Here is a 23961-nt window from a genome sequence, read left to right on the forward strand (position 1 = left end):
ACACACACACACACACACACACACACACACACACTTTTTGTTGTTATATTATCAGTTTTTTTGGTTGTAACGCATTTAAAAAAAAAATTAAATTAGGATATTTGGAAAAAAAAATTCAATTGAAAAATATCTATGCATATGTATTTTTTTATTTTATTGTTTTTATGTGAATTTTATATAATTTATATATAAAGTATTTAATTATACCACTGTAATTTCTTTTACATGTTTTTTTGCTGATGCCAGTGTGTACAGCCAAAAAAAAAATTTTTTTTTTTTTGCCTTCCAGAGAGTGTCTTTGTATTGCACTTCTTCCCACTATGTGCTGCTACTGTAATTGAAAATGATAATGACTGTAATTAAGCTTCTATCATGATTTTAATCGATCTGGCATTACTGATAGCAGAGATGAATGTGAAGGTGGGGGGTGTGGGGGTCATGTATATAGTGGTGTCACAGTGGCATAATTACCAAAAAACACTAAAAGTTTCGACAAAAAGCTTCATATTTAATGTTTTGAAAAATCTCTTCGGAAATGAAGTCTCTCCTTAAGATCATTAGCAGACCATTAGCAATGGCAGTCGGGATCCTTACATCATAGTGTGCTAATTAGGTTAAAAATGCTCATGGTAGGACAAGTGTCTAGCTGTGATGTACAGGGGAAACGAAATGGCTGAGGTTAATTATACACATTATAATGGGGAATTATTGAGAGCACTTGGCCTGCCTTTTAAGTTGTGTTTCTCGACTGAAATGGCTTCCCAAAGTCCCAATAACACTCATGTGGAGGGACATCACATGTAGCATGAACGTTACCTCGTTCAGAGCCGAGAGCGTGAGTATTTTGACAACAACGCGGGGATTATAGATCATTGAGTTGTGTTGCATAATTGTAGATTATTTTGACAAGACGTTGGTTACACTACGGTACAATGTACGTGAGTGCAGTAAACCCAACACACTCCTAATCAGTACCTTTCAAAACTGGGCCGCGGTGAAACCATACAAAGTGTGCTTCTAAATGTTAAGCCTGCTTCCCACCTCTTAGTCAGGATCCCGTTGACAACTTGGAAGGAAGCTCTCCACCACAATCCATCCCCCCCTTTCCAGGCCTCACTCATAACAGAGCCAGAGGGCTCCAATCTGGCTCCTTCTAAGAGTCCTCCAATACCCCAGTATTGATTGTCTCTCCACCAAAACCAAACCTCAGCTCAGAGAGATTCCACTAAAATGGTGTTCTTAGGTGCCTCCAAAGACCAGGCACAAGTCCTCAAAAACACCCTGCCGATGGTCCGTCACCGACGATCTGAGTAGGTTTTTATGACAGGAAACATGCACACTTTAATGATTGTACTTGTACGCCGTAGTCAGTTCTTCCATTAGGGATCTTCACAAGACTTACAAACTATATTCATTGCTATTGTATTGCTTTTCTGTTTTACAGAGTCTTGGTGAAGTCAAAGAAAAACTTGATGTCGACTCAGGGCATCAGCATTGTGTTTGGACCGACTCTCATGTGGCCCGAGTTTGAATCCGGAAACATGGAAGTCAATATGGTGTATCAGAATCAAATGGTGGAGTCCATTCTCATTGAATGTGTGGAGATCTTTGGACCGGAGGGCATGTAAAGTCACCCCAGAGTATTCTGGAAAAAGAGACTGGAAAAAAGAGTGAGAAATGAAGAAATAAAAATTATGTGTGTGTGTGTGTGTTTCTTGCTTCTGATTTTTTTATATTTGCTCCTTGAAAAAAAAAAAAGGTTCACATAAAAAATAATTGTCACATTTATAATTTTATATATAAACTTACATATAATTATATTTTTGTATAATGCAAATCTCACATTGTATCATACCTCAAAACATCATTGGCAAAATTGAAAAGCTGTATATTTGTACTGATATACATGGTCGTTTGTGACAGGGAAATTAACCCATTTTTTGTAAATGGGTTTTGTACACTGATATTTTCTAATGGATAATTTTAGTTTGAAATAAATTGGCTGTAAGCGATTTCTGGCAGTTTTTTTTTGTCAAACTTTTATTTGGCAGAAACCTGAGATAGCAAACTTGTGATTATTTTCTGGCAGCACATACTTGCAGTCTGTTGCAACAGGTATTTGCTTTGTATTATATTGTGATGTTGTGTTTTATTAATGGTAGATGTACGTATATTGTTTTTTTTATTGTAAGCAAAATTTGTACAATTATTTTGTTTTTGAAAAAAGTAAAAAAAAAAAAAAAAAGCTGCATTGAGTTTTCTGCTCTTCTTCCTGCAGCCTCCTTCATAAACTCTGTCACTCTGTGGGCCCTTTGCATTTTCAGATAACGTACAGCGTGATCACATCGGTTTCTAATCAAACTGCCAAAGTCCTCTCCAATTCTCGAACAGCAGTCTCTTTTTATTTGCTTCCCGCAGGCCAGTGCTGAGACTGTCTGCATGGAATGTGTTTTTAATTCCATCCCAGAGATAAGAGAGAGTCTGTAATTACGGGAAGAGCCATCCCTCCTTGTAGCTTTTTCCCTGCATCAGATCCCTCATAGTTTGGCATCTCGAGCAGTAATGATGAAGGGGTACTGGAGGAACAGGAGGGCGACATAAACCAGATTTGCGGGTTGTGCGTCTCTCTAAATCTCGACTGAAAATAACGCAGTGAAATGAGATGCAGCTTTTAGTGACCTCTCTGGCACAGCTGCGCTTCACTCAGGGACCTTAACGAGTTCGGCAGGCCACCAAGACCTTCATCGCAGAACCTTTGAAAAGATACACACATACTCGTTTTTTTCTCCAACCACAAACAGTTTACAGAGAGCTTGGATCCTGTATTGAACGTGGTGGCTTAGTTTGTCGTTTAGTTTTGACACCTAAAAAAAGTTTAACATGCCAGACAAGCTCGCTTACTTCAATGCTAGACAAGAAAATCCAGAAGAAAAAAAAAGAATTAAAGAAATGCAGCCCAGAAGTATTACAGCACAATAAAAAGTACAGACAGCCATGATTATGATTCTAATGCAGACAAAGCCTTACTTTAAATCCACCCTGTGATGTACACTGCTCTATTGGGATGGAAATTGTCTTTTAAATGACATTTGAATAACAAATAAAAACTTTATACTTATGTCGTGATAGCGGTACACTGCGGTGTTTTATTTCACACCGCCTTGGTCAAAAGTAGGCACTGAACACCAGCTGCCCAAGCAGAGCCGAGAGGCCATGCTGTAGAGTTCATTCTTGCATTAAATGCTTCAAATAACAAGAAGTCAAAATGTGTGGGTGGATGGACTGAAGTGGTAAGTAACCCAGGGGAGAATATTGGCAGATATTTGCCGTGTACATGAAGCGAACGCCCAGATTTATTCTGTGCTAGAGCCCATGGTCACATGACACTGGGCTTTGTGCAACACAGCTCACACTTTGAGAGCCGTCGTACTGCAGGTGGTACTTAGCTCATTAATATGTGCAAAATTAACGTCTCCCATCAAATTGGCTTGTGAAAAGGTGTGGTGCATTTTGAGTGTTTGGAATGTGGTGTGAAGTGACTGAATCAAAAAAAAAAAACATAAAAAATAATGGCCAAAGTATTTATTTCAGTATTTTACGCAGTTTGTTTGCTGCACAGATTTTGACCTTGCCAATATAAATTTAAACTATATACACTACCTTTCGGGGTAGATTCTTTAAACATCTCTTTATTTTTTATTTTTTTATAAAAATACAGTGATATTGAAGAATATGATTGCAATTTAAATGTTTTCTATTTTAATATATTTTTTAATGTAATTTATTCCTGTGATGGCAAAGCTGAATTTTCTGTCAAATCCAGTCTTCAGTGTCTTCAGTGACATGATCCTTCAGAAATCATTCTAATATGCAGATTTGCTGCTCAAGAAACATTTATGCATAATGCATTCTAGGTAAACAAAAGTAATTTCTTTAAAAAATCTCACTGACAAAACTTTTGAATGGCAGTGTGTGTTATTATTACATATATAGTATATATATATATACAGTGGTGTGAAAAAGTGTTGGCCCCCTTCCTGATTTCTTATTTTTTTGCATGTTTGTCACACTTTAATGTTTCAGATCATCAAACAAATTTAAATATTAGTCAAAGATAACACAAGTAAACACAACATGCAGTTTTTAAATGAAGGTTTTTATTATTAAGGGAAAACAAAATCCAAAACTACATGGCCCTGTGTGAAAAAGTGTTTGCCCCCTAAACCTAATAACTGGTTGGGCCACCCTTAGCAGCAACAACTGCAATCAAGCGTTTGCGATAACTTGCAATGAGCCTGTTACAGCGCTGTGGAGGAATTTTGGTCCACTCATCTATGCAGAATTGTTGTAATTCAGCCACATTGGAGGGTTTTCGAGCATGAACCGCCTTTTTAAGGTCATGCCACAGCATCTCAATAGGATTCAGGTCAGGACTTTGACTAGGCCACTCCAAAGTCTTAATTTTGTTTTTCTTCAGCCATTCAGAGGTGGACTTGCTGGTGTGTTTTGGATCATTGTCCTGCTGCAGAACCCAAGTTCGCTTCAGCTTGAGCTCACGAACAGATGGCCGGACATTCTCCTTCAGGAATTTTTGGTAAACAGCAGAATTCATGGTTCCATTTATCACAGCAAGTCTTCCAGGTCCTGAAGCAGCAAAACAGCCCCAGACCATCACACTACCACCACCATATTTTACTGTTGGTATGATGTTCTTTTTCTGAAATAACCACCAGGCCCCATTAAAAAGAGCCTGGGCTCCAACAGAACATGGCAGCATATTGATAGCATATGACTGAGTCACATGAGGACAACTATGTCTCTCTCTCTCGCTTATCCGTTCCTCCAGTCTTCCTTTAAGATCAGGGATCAGGGCAATGTTATATGAACTCAGAGTGAAAAAAGGAGACGCATTCTACCTGTTAGTTCATTCAGGGCCTCTTTCTCATCCTGTGTTCAGAAATAAACAAATGATAAAATCACACAACCGTACTGTACGACCACAAACAGTAGTACACACTTCCCCCTTGGTAATGGTATAATTGGACAGCGTGCCACAACATGAGCTGGTGTGAAAAAAAAGACTAAAATAAATAAACTGGCATCAAGCAGCACACAAAGAGAAAATAAAAGCTTTTTTTTTTTTTATCAGTCCACTCCTAACAAATCATTTACAAACCCTTTAAAGTACTTCCCTTGCTTTAGAAAGTAAACTATTTAAAAATATAATAATATATAGTAATAATAACATAGTTCTTCTTCTTATTATTATTATTAAAGGAATATTCATTCTGACAAAATATATATAAAAAAAATGGATAAGGGACACTAATTTCAATCTAGTGAAATTCACTCAATATAATGTGATATATATTACAAACAAATTTACAAAAAAAAAAACTACCCTCTTGACTTACAGGGTAGACGTTTGAAATAAGATTATTCCCTTTATTAAACAGTTATTAGAAAACCATTAAAATAAATACATTAATGCTTATGAAAAAATAACTCCTTCCTAATTTGGTGACAATCATGCTCAAACTGTACTGTGACCACTAAATTTTGCTCAAGTCAGAACTTGAGGGTTCTCATTAAAGCGCCATTTCCATTTTCCATTTCCTAAATCCTTTTGCTGGTTTCAGATGAGGCTGTGATGATTCTGTGTCGTTTCATTTGCAGTGAGTTGCAGCTCTAAATTCTGTTCTGGTTACAGCAATGAGCTTCGAAATGCTTGAGAGAATGCTAAAAGTAATCTTACCTTCACTTCCAAGTATCTAATAATTGAGATACCATTATCTGATAAAGGTCTGAATATCATATATAAACTCAAAGCTGACCTTAAACAGATGAGTACTTATACCTGAAGTTGTATCAGATCAAATTCACTTTAGTGATTCCCCAGTCAGATATTAAAATATCTACAAATGTAGTCATATAATGTGAATGGCAGCTCTCCAAACTCTGCTACTCCAGTGGGACACCAAACATGAACTGGAGAAGAAAAATTAAGAGGACCGCACATTTGTTTTGCCATCGAATTCGGCCGGCATTAAATTAGCTTCATATCCCTAGAACACCATCAGTGAGAAAACAGCAACAGGCCAATGAAATGGTTTAATGTGCTCTGAGTTTTATAGAGGTTGCTATTAACTTTTAATATGTGGGGTGACATTTTGTGCCGAAACAGCAGGTTATAGGCTTTATGGCGTCATTAGGTCCTGACCTCAGGTCGGCCCGGAGTAGATGGCAAATTCATCTGACATTGTGGGATAAGGTGGAAACAGGTCAATCGCATCCATATGCTCCTTATAAATAACCCAAGGATGAACAAAAAGAGGGAAATCAGAAGCGATAATGCTTGGATAAATCACGCTAAATATCATACGGCACACAAAAGTATCTCACTGACCCCCTAAAATATGAAATACATTACATATGGAGGTAGGATATTAGGATTATTTTTCTATGAGCTGTAAAGGAAGCACTGCTACTTAATGAGGAGTAATGAGACTAATCTCGGACGCGTGCGAGGAGACGGCGACGTGATTATATTTGAGCCTTTAATTTGAATCCTCCGTCCGATGCACCTGAATAATCGATACATCTGAAATAATAACGTCAGAAAGTCCACAGCTTTATTGCGAGAATGTCTGATAATAAAGGAGGAATCCTTCAATAACTCTTGCAATAAAAGTCAGACCTCTTTTAATAACACATATGTTGGCAGGCCTGAAGTGGGCCGTGTGATTGTGGCATTGCTGTGATGTGAAAGCAGACACTTACATCTTAATGGAAAATCTGACAGGCCATTGTTAGTTTGCCAGATTTTACATTTTGCAAAAACATATAAATAGCTAGTTACCATGCCCCCTTAATTATGCAGCGGGTTCCCGGTTACAACGTACAGCCAGATCTCCGACGCAAGGAAAATAAAATAACCATATTTAGATTCAACCACAGTCCTGGGGAAGCCTTGCATCAACCTTTACTGAGCCTCGGGGGACTTTGTCACAACCTGGCAACCTCAGGTGGAGCGAGAGCCCACAACGTTTCAAGCCGCAACTTGGCTGCCGCTCTGTCGGAGTGGGAACCGAAGACTCCAGAATTCCAGGCTGGAGTCCTCCGGCACAAAGGATAAAAATGGATATGAACCGAAATATGAGGTGGGCCCGCCTAGGCGCAACACGAAAGCGGTTTCAGGTTTTTTGATTGTTCTTTTTTTCCATTAACCACAAATATAAAGTTGCTTTTTTCCGGCATGAGAACATTAAAATCACATATACATGTTTTTCCTAAATAATAGCCGAGAGGTAGAGAGGATTTTATGTTATAGAGTTGAATATTTGTGTGTAGCATTGTTTTTTTTTTTTCTCTATCAGACTTGCGGCCCACCAGTTAATGGCTTTTATTGATCTTGCTGTACCTCTACAATGGAATGAAGAGCTCATCTTAACTGATTTGTAGTACACCTTCATAGCACAAAATAATTTAGGCTACATTTTTAGATTTTTGATTACTAGTCATGCATTAGCATCGTGGATGAATGTTTATTCGCAGTATTGTATGACTAAAAAGCACTACACATGTTAGAATTCTCTGTAGGAGTCTTTGCGGTTGATTTGACTCCCAGAAAAATTTACATTGTTTACCTGAGTAACATGGTGTCTGACTAATTGCGGACGCTTGCAGAAGTCTTGTAGTCTTTTACACCGCTGTTCAGGTGTTGAATACAGATATGTTGCTACAAGAGGAAAATACATATTTGATAAGTCAGAAACCTCAAAGAGCAGATGAGATCGCAGGCACTTTCAGCATTAAAAATTCAGCTGACACCATGCTGCGTGATGCTGTACATTATTGAACTGTGGTTATATTTACTTATTTATATACAAATGCCAGAATGGTTTATGGCAAATTCTTCGACTGTGCTTTAAGATGAATACGTCATTCTACACAGAAGTTGAACATAGCAGCTTTGCCTGTGACAATAAATCTTCTTTTGCACATGAAATTGAGCTAGGCAAATCATGAAAATGAAAGATTTTTTTTTTACCAGGGAATATTTCAGGATAGACCAAAGCCTTCAGACACAGAGGGTAACAACCACAATGGACCGCTTCTAACCTGAAAGAGAAGATTTACGTCATTTAAGATTCAGTTCCATAGTGTACTGTATTGACCAAATGTATTGAAATGACTTGGATGCATTTCCCCAATAAGCAATTTCTAAAACAGCACCATGGAAGTTCAGCGCTATAAAGCTGACTACAAACCAAAAGAGTTGCCATTACTGAAGAAAGTCATTGTAACTGGATGAGGGAAGGTTATTTTTTCAACCTACCACCCGCCGGATAAAGCGGCACCTTGTACTACACCTTGATCAATATCAACCGTTACACACAGCAGATCAAAGCATTTCAAATCATTTTACTAACTCAAATACCTAATGCATTCTTGTAATGCTACCTCATAACTATGGCATAGTTTTACACACCATCTCATGCTTTTAGTTCATCAAATAGTTCAATCTAGGGCAAACTTTGCTCCCAACTGATTCAACTCATTTGAACTCTTATTGCTGGCTGTGGAAATGACCGGCTGTTTAAATATTTTGTAGAATGAGTATTAATATTTAATGAGTCTATCCATCTCTCCCTTCACCATCAGATCCTCATCTCATTTCCCATGCTAAAACCATGCATATTTTAATATCCGATTAGCCCTCTTGCCATTCACGGCTGAAATTTCAAAATTCTGTTTGAGCATTGGGACAAATCTCCTCAAACAATCCTGTGGATTTGGAAAACGTCTCAGAATCACAAAGTTGTGTTTCAAAGTGGTTTGTAGTGTTACATATTTAATGGACGCTTATAGAATGCTAAACCTTCCGATCTGTGACATAAGAAAACAAAGCATATATATTTCTTTCTTTCTTTTTTTGAGCACAATCCTGCAGTTGCAGGAATCATGGATGATCAAGCAGTTTTGGTTAAAGGTGGGCAACATACCTGACCTCACACGCTATCTTGCATCTGTCTGCACCTTTGTTTAAATGTTTTCACATGTGATAAATCTTCATTTTTAAAATGCCATGTTAAGTTAAAATTAGTTCAACTTTTAAAAACAGATCTTGATACCCCTGTATTCTGAATAATCTAGTCATCACTTGCCAGCAGACACATGCTAAAAAGTCCAATGCATTCTCTACTCGCACAAAAGCAATAAAACATCCACTTTTATTCACATCTCTTTATTCCAACAAATTATAAACCAGTTGGAAGAAAAACAAAAAAAGAACACATCACCTATAATTTCTCTACAAAGGAAAAAGCAAAACAAAAGCACAACAGTCACCGTCCTTGAGCAAACACCAGAAAGTGAAGGTTTAGTGTAGTATTACCTACTCTGCAACGTCAACATCCCCTTCCCTGATCAAATTCACAGTGAACACAGTAAATCAAAGTTGCTCGGCTGGAGTCTATGACACAGCCCGTCGTATGAAACTGATTAAGGTCAGTTCCATGTCAATGCAGTTAATGTGTGAGCGTGCAAATGCTTATCAGGCTTTTCATCTCAAATATAATTAGGCGATCATTCTGCTTGGCTGCCTTACTGTTTTTCTGGAGGGCACGGATGGGCGTCTGCTGACAATTAATCAGATTAGGCTAATTTCCACAATAACGAGGACAGAACATGGTGGAAAAAAATTCCCCTTGCGTGGCACGGAGTTGACCAATGAGAAGCAAGGACTGATCGTCAAAAGCATTTGAGCAGGTGATTCGAGTTCCGAGGTCTTACGGCCTCTTTCTCATGTCATCAGTTCTTTGTAGCAAAATTGATTTAGAAAGTGGATGTTTCTTCAACTCCAGGCACTTTTATGTCCTGGGGCTGATTTTTATTAAAAATAACAGATTTTAACTTTTCTTTTCTTTTTTATATGAAGGCCACATTAAAACATCTCAAACTTTTTATCATTTCTTCATCAGTTATTTTTTTTGATACTTTTGAAATGTATTATGTAAAGATTTTATTGTTTTACCCTTGTCCCAGACTTATATTAAAATCTATCATAAAATGTATCCAAATATTTAATGTAATAAATCTAATAAATTATTTCATTGTACACGATTTCACACAAAGTTGTAATCAAAGCTGTTCAACAATGCAATTGTGAACTGTGAATTCACTTGTATGTATTTATGAGATATAATAAACTAGCTATTAGCATTAGACATTTAAAAAAAAAATCATCACAATGTTATGTAACACTTTAGAATAGGGAACACATTCACTATTAACTAAGAGTTTTTCCTCAAACTCCTAAGTACTGCTAAATTGATAGTACGGTAGTTGCTGTAGTTTTATTTGGGTCGGGTTAATGGATCTAGAATAGAGTCATGCAGAATAAGTGTTTTTAAGTACAAATAAACAGCCAATATGCTAGTAATATGCATGCTAATAAACAACTAGTTAATAGTGAATAGTGTTTCCTAATCTAAAGTGTTTTCATTACGTACATAAAGACAATTCTCTAACTATGGTGTGCTCATAGTTAAGGAACATCATAGTCTTAATTACTCAAATGAGATGTTTTTTGGAAGTTAACCATTATTAAGAAAAGCCAACAGCAGGTGTTTGATCAGTGTTTGAACACACACATTGCCTGAGGACATAAATGTAAAACACACACAGCTGAGGAGTCTCCTTATTCCTCCTCTCCACTGGACTTTAATCTAATGAAATCGAGAACAACCTCAGCCGTATGTAGTAAGAGTCCCAGAGGGAGTGCATGTTTAAACCGTTACCCCGCAAAGCAAAGGATGTTTCCATCCAATCGATATCATGGCCCAGAAAATTCATCAATTCTGTCATCTAATAGGATGTATACATTTAGTCTACAGAACAAGGATGAGTGAATTCCCCAGTGTAGAACGAGCCCCTGCTAGTGCACTTGGATCAGTGCTACCTTGGCCCTGGGCATGATCAAACAAACTCTTCAAAAGTCAAGCACAGGTGACTGAAGATACTGATTCAGGCGATGCTGAACACATCAAGGGTGATGCTTTCAAAGGTCCCTCCAAAACACATGCAGTACCCTCCTGACAGTGAAACACCCCCCAGATAGAGAGGACACAGGCCTCTGGGATTGAACGCAACCTTTCAATTACGCCATGAACTTTTTTTCTTTGGAGATTTACATACTCAAGGTAATCCTCACGTTAAAATGTGACATGATTGAAAAGACTTTCTGCATCCACATTATGAAACAAACAGAAGTTACTATGAAGTCTGTGGTAATTTACTAATACGAATGACTAAATTCAAGTTTTTTCGAAATTTCATAAAAACAGCAAACGAAGCTTCTGCTAATACATTAACATATATAAACCATTGTGGTGCCTTTCTGTTTGGAGAGAACATATTTCTGTGACAGACAGCAGATGAAACTCACATTGCTACTCCGAAAAACTCGTGCTTGGCCGTGGAAACGACGACATCTGCTTGGCACAGCGCTTTGAGGTAATCTTCCTTACTGGGCATGAAACCCCAGTGCTGGATGTGGTCAACCAACTGTTCTTTGGCTTCTAAAAAGATGTCTATAGTGGGAAGGAACGGAGAAAGGGACAGAAGCCTCAATATCGATGTGTAGCGATTAGCGGAGAGAGGGATGTATAAAGTTTGGGTCATATTTTGTGAGGAGATAAAATAAGCAAGGTCATCATAAATTTGGACATAAAACAGAGAAGGGCACAAATAATCAATAATGTGATTCTATTAGCAAAATCAAAATAGATTAAAACCGTTTCAGTATGATTGCCTTCCGAGCAATCGTAAACCTAATTTCATAACATGAGCAACCTTTACGATCTGTTTATTTCTTTTGGTCCTGCAGCTGTTTATGCCGTGATAAAAGTTTGCATCTCAATATAAGAGATTGTGTTTCCTGTAAGTCTAGCTTTGGCAGCGTTAGACTGTGTGGGCACATAAATGAAATGAACACAACGCCATAAATACTCAAGACTGTCCGAAAGATATTAAAACATAATTGTCCACTAATGGGGAGTGTATTTTGCCAATGAAAATGTTGCCTGTGTGCAATAAACAGATGATCTTTGAACCTAAAGCGATGTACTTAACAAATTTGTTTCAAAGTTAAACATGTAATTACATTTGTGCATGACATCAGAGGTGTCAACCAACCAAATCATTCTATAAAAAAGTAGGAACAGAAAGGTAAGTAAATAAATAAATAAAGCAAGCAGATTCTGGTGAAGAAAAAAATTATATGGCTAACTAACTGGAATATTTTGTCTGAAAGAACTGTTGAATAAAAGCAATATCACATTATAATTGTTTAATTATATCCCCGTCTCTAATCCCCACAGCACATGATGTACCTGGAACGTCAGTGAAGGTCTCTCCCAGGACAGAAACTTCAAAGCTCAGCTGTCGTTCTTTGAGTTTCAGTAAGGTCTGGAAGAACAGCTGTGGGTCTTTGTCATGTTCCCTTTAGCCAGACAGAGACAGCAGAAACAAAACACTATTTCACATTTGGAAACAATAGTTTAATTGCAAAGTAATTAGCAGCAGGAAAGTCACAAAAATATTACCAAAAGAGAGTTCAAAATAAAGTGTAGAAAATAAAAACCACTACCCGTCATATTTAACATTTAATCATATAGCTGACAGTCATCACAAGCCATTTCATACACGAGTCAACAATATGCATAGTATGTCAATACCAAGTAAGATAAGAGCACAAGTTTTCTTTTACATAAGACATGTCTAGGTTTAGGTTTATGATTAATTTAAGGTGTAAATGGAAGCATCCTCAGCTGTTTCTTGAAGGTTGTGGTGATCTCAACAAATACAATTATAAATAAAACAATTTTAATGTGAAGCTGAATATATAGAGAGAGTTTTGTTTAGTAAGCAGTGTTGACAAGTCTGCGAATTTTTCCCTAGAATTGGGGTACTTTTACACTAGCTATGTTTCCATCCAAAGATTCGAATTAAACTTATGCGGGGCTGTCCTTAGCTGACGCGGGGCCCGGTGCGAGGTAGGGAGCGGGGCCCCCCTCGGTCCGTTTGCGACCGCGTTCCGGGGTGGGGGGGTTGTGGGGGCCGAGGGTCCATCCCCCTCGGTCCGTTCGCCGTGGAGCCCGGTGCTACCGCACCAGTTGCACCCCCCTAAGGATGGCCCTGCGCATAAAACATATGCGAATAAAGCACCGTTTCCATCCAATGAGTCAAAGAGAACAAAAACGTCACTTCCTGGTCAACTGTGGCACTAAATATCACTAAGAATATAGGAGAAGCCACTGAATATAATAATTTTCATATATGACATAAATTACTTGCACCTCAGATCGAGCAGACGTAACAATAAATGCTGTCAATGCTTTTGGAGGTGGATGCTGCTGTTTGGGAGCGTAGTCATGTAAGACAATTACATAGAAATACTTTGACCACAGACTTTGCTCAGGCATTTCAGAATGACCATAACAACATATAGATGCTGTGAACGCGATCGGTCCGCTGCTAGACAAATTATCCCGTCTCAAAGCGCAGTCACATGACTTTTTCGAGGAATGGAGGAATTTATACGGTAAATGTTTCCATCATAGTTTATGCTAATTTTTTCTTATTGGATAAAAAGTTTATCCTACTCAAATGTGCACATAATTTTTTATGCGCATTTTTAGAATTTATGTGCATCTTGGCATTTCCATCTAGCGTTTTTTTTTATGCGATATTCCAAAATGCGCATAAAAATAGGTGGATGGAAACACAGCTACTGTTGATGCAGCCTGTTTTTTAGTTTGATGGTTAAAGGGATCTCTTCCCCCTCAGAAAGCAATTTTGATGGAGGGGACCCCGGATGGAGAGGAAAACCATGGAAAAAAATAGGCTAGTTTTGTTTCACAGACCTGGCAACCCTGTTAATAAGTGAACTTTAGCTTTGACAAAAAGTAAAATAAGTATCTTTATTTAACTAATGTTTTTATTTTTGCAACCCAAAAATATCCACACAGATTTTGTAGCCAGAAGCCCACTTTTTTTTTTTAAATGACTTTCAACTTTTGTATGTTTACCCATATGTTCAGATGTTATTGTGGAAATAACACAAAACATACTGAGAAAAGGTAAAAATCTGTGATGTGATAAAACAAACTCTGATGAAATTTCAGTGTTTGACATTTTCAATTTTGATTTCTCAGAAACGTTTATACAAATGGAAACGCTAATACACTTATTTAGATTTGAGGTGCGTGGTAAGAGTTCTGAAAGTTCCACTTCGAATCCCAGCTCGTATACCTTAATTACACATCTGAAGCTGAGGCCACATGTTCTGTCACTGTGATCCAGCCAGGCCGCTGATTGCTGGTGTGCTTCCATTAAAGTTCTGAGCCTAGCCAAGAGAGCTGGTGAGCAGCTTCACAGTGATCACTGGCAATGCTTCATTACATCAAAAATAGTTCACTCTGAAGTCTGAAGTGTGCCTTTAAATCCAAAGCACACTTTACAGGTTTAAATTAAGAGTACTTCAAAGAATGTTTTATTAAATGCTATTTAAATGAGAAGACTATGATAAGCTCAGTGAGTATTCTTTCCCAGTCATATGTACATGTATAAAATAAAAAATAAAATAAAAAAATTACAAATTTGTATTGTTGATTGTTAATTGAGCTTCATGATTATTTTAGGTTTTGATAAAGTGTGCCTAAAATGTTAGGGCAGAAATAACACACTTTCCATCAACTGACCACAATCTTTCTATTAAAAAAGTAGGTGCACAAACCCCTCAGTGCATATCATCCACTGCGAGACACAGCCCCAATTTTATTCTGCAGTCAAAAAGACTAGCATACATAACCTACATGCTAACAACACATCTGATGAAGAAGCTTCCCTCTGAATACAACGACCCTCAACGCACGGGTTTGAAATCCTTCTCTTTGGCCCAAACTGCGGGCCTGAAGTCCTTTCAAAACCCTGACAGTCGAGTGGTGATCCATGTGGCTCATCCTCTTGATAAAGCGGAGGTATGTTACCGAACAACGGCCTTACAGAGCTCATACACGTCGCACAAAAGAGGCTTTGATAAATCTCTGAGCTCATCAGCACTGCCGTTCTGTATACTGTCTAAGAAAGAGCTCTCTTCACAAAAATGACGATGTTGAAGGTCAAAAACAATTACCGGGGCAGAAGCGCTTTGACAAAAGACACCTCCCACTTGGGTGGAATCTCCTTAGATGAGGTATTAGTGAGGGCTTATTTCCTCTCATTTCCGGTTCTTTTATGTTGCCTTTCCCCCATGGCTTGACGTTGATTCCCTCATTAATTTTGCAGCCTCTTTGATTCACTACATTGTGGATGTGATTGCTACCTCCTCTGGACTAAGACTGGTTAACCTGCGGGGAGGTGACATGGCGACTGCAGGGATGCCTATTACCCGGCCTGTCAGTCTAGTAACTAAAACAGCCTTCATGTGGCCGTGATGCCTTATTTCCTACTGACAGCATAGCGGAGGGTTAATTAATATGTCAGTTATGTTATGCAGGGATTGCTGGGGCTCAACGTGCCTCTCAAGCTAAAACTGTAAGAGAGGAGACCCGAACAGATGCACGTAAACATGAGTTCACTAACATGCACTCGGCATTGATGCAGATTAATAAGTATACAACACAAACATATTAGTGATTAATTATTAGACGCATTTCTAGGAGCTACACTTAAGGGGCATTTTAAATGCAGATGTTGATGATGGATGGCAAACTTACGGATGACCCAAATAAAGTTTAGGGAGATGATACTGCTAGTATGGGGAAAACAATCAGAAAAACAATCCAGATGTAACTTTCTAAGCAGCATACATAATAAAATAAATGTATTTACTTTATTTATTATAAAATATGTATTAAATATATTATACAGTTATTTAAAAATTTAACTGAATTAAATGAAATTGTACACACACTACCATTCAAAAGTTTTAGGGTCTGTAAAAGCAGCTTCACAGCGGTCACTGGCAATGCTTCATTTAGAAAGAAGTCTCTTAAGGCTGCATTTATTTGATCAAAAATACAGTAAAACAGTAATATTGTGAAATATTTAAAATAACTTTTCTGTTTTAATATATTTTAACATTTTATTCCTGTAATACCAAAACAGCTAACATGCTGATTTGGTGCTCAAGCTGTGATACTTTTTTCAGGATTCTTTGATGAATAGAAAGTTCAAAAGTTAAATATAGTTTTGTAACATTATACATTTCTTTACTGTCACTTTCTATTTTTGACACAATTTACTGCATCCTTGCTTATTAAAAACAATTTATTTTATTAAAAAAAAATGAATAAATGAAATCAAATCTTACTTATCCTAAACTTTTGATCGGTAGTGTAAATGTCCAAAAGTTTTTATTTGTTTTTTTAAAGTCATAAATATGTCTTATTTCCCAATACTAAAATGTTTTTTTTTCTTAACCTTTGACCTCCGAATGCAATGAGACAGAAACCAAATAAAACAAATACAAAAAAAGGGTTCTGCAGGGACCCTGCGAATCCTCATTAGCAGTCATCCGGTACCACTTAAAAGAATATGATCCTCTCATTTAGACAGCTATGATTAAATATTCCCCTTTAAGTCGCACCCATGAGGTGCATGTTTTAAAATTCAAACTCTATTTACTGCAAAAGCATGACGTTAAAGGATTCAAATCAGAAGGAAGCGAAAGGGCTAATTAATGGGGCTCTTGAAAGCCCAGGATTTGGTTATCTGGGGATTGATTAGGGTCAGCTGAAAATAGCAAAGGCAAAGCCTCCAGTAAAACAAGACAAAACAAACCATGACCGTGTCGACTATTCTAGCCGCTCCTCCACAGGGACGGCTGCGTGCTGGGATCCTAATAAGGGACTAACTATACATGAATGGATGTGAAAATGTATGGGCTGATGTCTTTGGTTACATTCTGACTGTCAGTAAACGACTTGTTTTCCACTTCTCTACTCTAACATGACCCGGATTCATTGGTTTTAATTGTGTGCAAACATCAAAAGTCAAAAATTTTCTGGAATTCTGCCTTCGCTCGCAAGTCGGGTTTAAATCCTTTGTGCCGTTTTCAAGATTCCAACATATCATGTCCTTCCAAGCGCCATCCTTCTCTAATGGGGGTCTCGGCGGCACGGCCCCACATGGAGCAGGGCACAGGAGGAGTTGTGGAACCAGTCATGATGCTTGCCAGCACAGCGTGGTGATGCGTCAGTGCCTGCGTCTTTTTTACTTGGTCATTAGTGCCTGCTGCACAGTCTGGGAGGAACGAGAGATGCACAAATGTGTCTGGATTTCAAGACAAGCCACAGAAGAAAAAATAACAAAACACTGCGCAATTGCGGAGAATGATCGCCTGAAAGACAAAGGTCCAGCAGAGAGAAAGCTCATGCCAGGCCATGTGACTGTCTGATGGTGTACTATAGTCACTGTCTTTGCATTTTTTTTTTTTTTTTTTTTTGAAAGAACAAGGTTGCCCTCTTAGGTAAATGGGCTTTTCGGAAGCAAATTTAAGCCCTCATCACATGCACCTGCAAACAGCTGCCCTCTCTGACCATACGCCCCGGTCAGCGCCTGCAATAAGACAGTCCTGTAATCCAACGGATGAAGGCCTATCCAGGCCACATGGAGATTAACAATCTGCAACCAGTGATGATGACAAAAAGAGAGGCTGGAAAAAAGGATGAAATGGGACACACTGTCAGAGATAATCCAAACCCCTTCTTATTTTTCCAGCAGCTCTCGCCCTGTGTAAATCCCAATTTAACTCGGACCAAAGCCAACGTTTACGAGGCACGGATGTTAACAGCGCTAATCCATCTGTGTTTTGCTCAGTTTTGAAGAGATTACACAATGGCCGCTTTTGTTACTGATACAAGAGTAGGTGAATGACAGATACATAATACAAACAAACATCACAAAATCCCTGTGCCAGCATCAAACTTCGACACCGGTGGTCTTTTCGGTTGTTAATCTGATTTATGGGTGTTTTTTGGTAAGGAAACATGTCATTGCTGCCAAGAGATGAGCAAAGAGTCATGGGAGAAATATGTGGCTTGAGCAACAGTTACTTTTTTTTTCTTTTTTTCTCAGTCCATGGCAGATGAGGTAGAGATACAATGCTGTTTGGTTTCCACTCATGCCAAGACGAGGTCTAAAATATGGGGAGTGGAAGATATTTAAACTTCAACAAAAACCACAGAGCAATCCTGCGCGCAATAAAATATTTTCTCATCCCTCCCCCATTGGCCCCTGTGAACAAAACTCAGCAACAGACATTTTCTTCTGTTGCCGTCTCTGCAGTTGGGGTTCTGTTTTTCAAATTTTTTTGAAAGGAATCAAACACCGATGTCACTGATAATATTCTAACAGTGGCTTTCGCCAAGACTGAATTTGGGAATCAATGAGATGATGCTGAAATATATTACACAAGCATCCAGGGGGTCGGTGGCCAAGTTACACGCTTAGGACTGCTTCGAACCAGTGGTCTATCTATGCATGTTGTACCAAAACAAGCATGTTATCCATTTTCCATGCCTCTGCCGTACTGTCAAACAATTCCCTTGACAGTCCAAAGCAAATAACTCACAGTTGTATTACAGGTTAATGTTTGAGGCACTTTCATGGCGCACATGTTTGAAGTCTGCTGAGAAACAAGGTCCTCAAATTGCATTTCTGTGTGAGTGCATAGTTTAGTGGGAAAAATAAAAGTAAAAAAAAAAAACAACAACTATGGATCAAAAAATATTTCTGCATGAAAATGATCAACAGTCATCTAGAATTGTTTTTTCTAGAATTCTGCTGTTTCTACAATTGTATGATATAATGTCACTTCAACTATAGGCACTTTTATGTTGGAATGATGGATTGATTTTTATTAAAACAAACAGGACTTTTTTTTGTTAAATATCACTTAAAACATAGAAACTATTTATGATGCCTTAGTAATTTATTTTTTGCAACTTTTCAGATACATTTTATTGTTATACCCTTATCTCAGATTTTCAATCTTACAAAAGTTAATGGAAAAATAATATTTTAAACTCTGTGATTTATAAACAAAGAGAGAAATAATTATAAACAATTTAAAGGGGTGGTTGACTGGTTTTTTTATAGGCTTGATTGTGTTTATGGGGTGCAGTTTAACATGTGTTAATGCTTTGTTTGTTAAAAATTATTTTTCACATAATTTACCTTTATTCCACACTGCTCTGTCCCTTCTCCTCTGAACGCGCTGATCATTTCCTGCTTTTATGAAGCCCCTCCCTCAGAAATACACGATGGGCTCTGATTGATTAATTGAGACGCAGAGGATATTATTGAAGAGGATCGCGCAGAACCTCTGCAAGCACGGCTTTTAATGGTAGGCCCAAGATTTTTTGTCTTATAAACTGTCTCATACTTTTAGATGCGCTGTTATTTGTAAATGCTACTGCTTCTGTTATCTTTTAATATCAAGAGAGAGAGAGAGAGAGAGCGAGAGCAAGAGAGAGAGAGAGAGAGAGATGCAGAGCGTGTGCAGAGCAGGGCTCATTCAAAACAATGGATAGGTTTACTGTGTGAAAATGCATTTTTAAACAAATTCATAAAAGTCTGAAATTTCTGTGTATTCAAGTATGAAAAAATGCAAGATATGAAATTAGCATTAGCATAACAAAGAGTCATCTATTTTATGCCAAAAACGTTCTGTCATTCAACCACAGAATGTTATCAAACTCAAATGATGTGGGAGTGTTTGTTTTAACACATTATATGTATATGTATATGCATATACAGGTCCATCTCAATAAATTTGAATGTCGTGGAAAAGTTCATTTATTTCAGTAATTCAACTCAAATTGTGAAACTCGTGTATTAGATGCACCTGTATGTATATGTTTTTATATATATATATATATATATATTGCAAGTCCACAAGATCTAAAGTGCACAAAGTTGAAGAAACTAAAACTCCTTATAATTATAAATGAAGAATCGGTCAGTTAAAAAAAAAAAAGATAATGAAAAGAACGAGTGAAATATTAAAAGTATTTTGTTAAATCAAAATTTCTATAAATAAATGCATGTTAAATGAACTCTTGATGAATAAATGTTTCTAATGTTATCATGAAGGTCCTACCAGCGATGTGGCCAGACTATGTGGAGTGGCTGAAGATTCTCTCTCTCATCGCCACACGGACGAGACTTGGGCTGAATCTGCAACGTCTCCTGACGTGTTGTGACACTCATGGGCTCCAGGGACTGCTGAGGTCCTGCCACATTGACAATCTTCTCAGATGGCTCCGAGTCTATTGTGAGCTCTGGACAACTGCAGGGGTTTATTATAAGGTCATTAGTTAAGCCTCCATCATGTACTCATGGTCACTTTTGTCATAATTTCTCAAGAAGCAATCTTGGCCATTTTGTTGCATAAATAGTCTTCAGTGCTACAGTGCATTACCTTGGAGCTGATGTTTGAACGTGGCTTTGAGTAGCCGGAGCGTGGATATCATCACACCGCACTGAATGTCTGAGACGTTTGTGTGCAGGGAGGAATCTGAGGACGAAAGGGAAAAAGCCCTATAAAACAACATCAGAGAAACTATGGAAAAACTATTTAAAAAAAATAAAAAAAACACACTATGACTGTAAACACATTCCTAATTCAAAGATGTTTTTCCTCTAACCTTCATTGATTTCTATAACGAAAAACAACATAAGGAGCAAATAATTCATAGGCAACACCAGTCAGAACATTACATGTTTGAGCAAAATAAACAAAAAAGGTAACTAAAACCACATTTAAAAAAAGAAAAAAGGGGCCTCATGTGGCATTTCTCTCTCCTTGGTCTTAAAATATGTCGAGCACACAACCGGACTGATGTATTTTGCAACCACGACGATTATTACAAGTTAAAGAAGTTAAAACAAGTCACATTTTCACATAATTCACTGCCAAAAGCAATCCATAAAATGCAGAAAGCACTTTCTCCATTCTCTGCGACTGCACAGCCCATGCGCTGCCTCCACGGCACCGCGAGTCCTAATTGTAGGTTGTGTGATGGACGCGAGCCAATTAGCTTCTTGAGAGCGAGATTCCCCCATGCTTACTGACGCACTATTATTTTTTGCAGTGGAGCAGAAGCGAAGGCACTGCTAAAATTTTAAATAACCTACCTTGAACTCCCTTAAGTGAGCATTATAAAATGAAAGATATATGGGACTACCTTTACTATGGTATGAATAAGTAAAAAAAAAAAAAAAAAAAAGTCTAAACATTTACAAAAGCAGTTCAAGATACAATATAATTGTCCAAAGATTAATGAGCAGATCATTAACAGTAAACACTAGGCTGCTGATGCAAGCTTCCATTACAGAAAGATCTTCATTTATTTACAGCCTTTTTTAAAACAAATAATTTAACATTGCTACTCTGTAACAAGGTACATTTGGATAAAATAAAATAAAATTCAATAAAATAAAATAAAAATAAAATAAAATAAGTACAGATTATTAAATTGACTTGAATTAAGTGGATGTCCTAAGTGGCACTTGTATGTGTATTTCGGTGAGCCAAAAGTCTTTGTGGTGTAGGGAAGCAATACAACATGACGAACTACTAACCGATTTAGCACAACTTCCCACAATATGTTTATAATATACGTGGATCCTTCCAACCAAGTGCTGGAGAACTCATCGACTTCAAAACAAAGGGGGCTGTAAAGGCAGTCGAGTGTAAAGAGAGTTTCTCTCTGAGTTACATACAGATGGCCGCCTTGACTCACCACAATGTTGGGTGTAGTTCTACCGCCCACTTTTTCCAAGTTAGTTGTGTACCGGTCATAAATGATTATACGAGAAGAGAAAGCAAAAACTTTTTTTTCCTCTGTTCTCATTGGTTCTTTATCTTCTCAACTGTGTTAAGAGCATTTCCGGGTACAGGACACAAGCGTGCATGTGTTTGAGCATTTTGACTGCACTTTCATCTAGATGAAAACAAGTTCGGGAAGCGTTAGTCAAATACAGATAGGTAAATTGTGGTTTGAATGGAAGAACCTTCAAAGAAAGCTGTTAAAGCCACAAAATAAACGTCCACAGAGCATTCGCCGTTCACTCTTTTGAAGTTGTCGTTTCAGACGCAATGCTCTAATCCCGTATCCATTTCAGTAAATATGCATTCAGCAGCAATCAATGGCCATCCAAATATGAAACGGTGCCATTATTATTCTCCAAACGACCCTGAGAAAGACAGAGTATCAATGAGAGCAGTCACTCAACAGTTCACCTCCATTAGATTAGCCATTGATAAAAGTGCAAGGGAAGAGTTTTCGCAATGGATGAATTAACTAACAGATGTGGACAGGAGAGCCAGGCTACATAAAGCTGCACTAAAGAGATGACAAGAAGGTGGTTGCGGCAAGGTATGAGCGATGGAGCTGCCTCGCAAGCTGGGAGGAAAATTTCATTTCGAGGGCCATTTTGAAAATTACACGAGGAGGTTTTGACTAGGCAATAAAAACACAGCCGTGTCCACCGACAGGAGAGGGAGAATGCCACCAATTAGCTTATTTATAAATCAGGCGCAATTTCAGTGATGACTTTTACCTTGCATTTGATTAAATGTGAAAGGATGGTTGGGGAAAAGAGGGAGGAAAGAAAATCAAAGTCAAAAATCATTTCATCTAATTTCCTTTATTGGCAATAATCACAAGCGGTCTCTTTTTCCCAGGCTAATGAAAAATTCCATTGATCTTGAGGTTGGCCGTTGCGACGGCTCAGAAGTGGAGAGAGCTACATGTGATGTGAGACGTGCAAACTTTCTCCAGCAGTTCGGGCAGTTCTTCTGGGAGCCTCAAGACAGCTTAAAGGAACTGGGTTTATTACAAGTTAAGCTTAATGTTAATGTACAATTTGTTCCATAATGTTGAATAACACCAAAAAAAATAAATAAATAAATAAATAAAATAAAAAGAAATAAAAAGAAAGTTGTTACAATGAGGCACTTATAATTAAAGTAAACAATGCCAGGGCCAAGTCCATTTTTATTATTATTCGTATCTATTTTTAAAATGTTTATTACTACTTATTTATATTCTTTGAATTGTAGAGTTGTTCAGATTGTCATTTTTATTTGCCGATTATAGCAAATATTTAACCCACTGAGTACACTACATTTTTGGCACAACTCAAGTTGGATCGAGTTGCATCAAATGATAGTAGAAAAAAGTACAACAACCTTTACTACCGTGACTAGAGCTTTACTGGAATTTCATTGACATGACTACAAAATTTAAAGACTGTATATACCTGCATATAACAAAGCTGAGTTTACTACCAATTCTATTGCATAAGTGCCATATTAACAGGTATACTACTGTTCAAAATGTTGTGATCAGTAAGATTTTTTAAAACATTTTTAAACATTTATACTGTTACAAAAGATTTAAATTTGAAATAAATGTTGTTCTTTTGAAATTGCTATTCAAAGACTTCTGCAAAAATAATCATGGTTTCCAAAAAATAAAAAATAAAAAATGAAGCAGCACAACTGTTTTCAACAATGATAATAATATTTCTTAAGCATATTAGAATGATTTCTGAAGGGTCATATGACACTAAAGATTGGAGTAATGGTTGCTAAAAATTCAGCTGAAAAATTAATTTAAAAATTCAATTCAAAAATTTCTGAAAAAATCAGAAATTACATTTTAAACTATATTCAAATAGTTGTTTTAAATTGTAATAACATTTCACAACATTGCTGTTTTTTACCCAACCCAAATTTTGAATGGTACTGTACAATATTTAAATACTATGGCTATAAGCTGTGTATGCTAACAGCCGCATTAATGATACTGTAACCATTTTTTTTTCTTCTTAAAGTTGAAATTATTTTCTGTGGTAACTAAGCAAAACTTGTATTGAACCTGA

General features: G+C 37.4%; 2 protein-coding genes across 2 annotated transcripts in view; one reads left to right on the forward strand and one right to left on the reverse strand.

Annotated features, from left to right (window-relative positions):
- LOC107673132 (rho GTPase-activating protein 15-like) overlaps positions 1 to 1708 on the forward strand; it is a 36509-nt gene extending 34801 nt beyond the window's left edge. Inside the window, exon 14 of the mRNA XM_016466617.1 lies at positions 1445 to 1708. Within this exon, the coding sequence (XP_016322103.1) occupies positions 1445 to 1628 (184 nt within the window). The 3' untranslated portion in view covers positions 1629 to 1708. The remainder of the gene's footprint in view (positions 1 to 1444) is intronic.
- Positions 1709 to 5961: 4253 nt separating this feature from the next.
- The window catches only part of LOC107673117 (glycosyltransferase-like domain-containing protein 1), a 31595-nt gene continuing 13595 nt past the window's right edge, over positions 5962 to 23961 (reverse strand). The window contains exons 4-10 of the mRNA XM_016466589.1: positions 20492 to 20587; positions 20171 to 20359; positions 12396 to 12505; positions 11450 to 11594; positions 8051 to 8121; positions 7647 to 7738; positions 5962 to 5988 (exon numbers count right to left, since the gene is read on the reverse strand). Of these exons, the coding sequence (XP_016322075.1) occupies positions 5962 to 5988; positions 7647 to 7738; positions 8051 to 8121; positions 11450 to 11594; positions 12396 to 12505; positions 20171 to 20359; positions 20492 to 20587 (730 nt within the window). The remainder of the gene's footprint in view (positions 5989 to 7646; positions 7739 to 8050; positions 8122 to 11449; positions 11595 to 12395; positions 12506 to 20170; positions 20360 to 20491; positions 20588 to 23961) is intronic.

This window comes from Sinocyclocheilus anshuiensis, unplaced genomic scaffold, assembly GCF_001515605.1.
Source record: "Sinocyclocheilus anshuiensis isolate Anshui unplaced genomic scaffold, SAMN03320099.WGS_v1.1 scaffold496, whole genome shotgun sequence".
In the NCBI taxonomy this organism is placed as follows: domain Eukaryota; kingdom Metazoa; phylum Chordata; class Actinopteri; order Cypriniformes; family Cyprinidae; genus Sinocyclocheilus; species Sinocyclocheilus anshuiensis.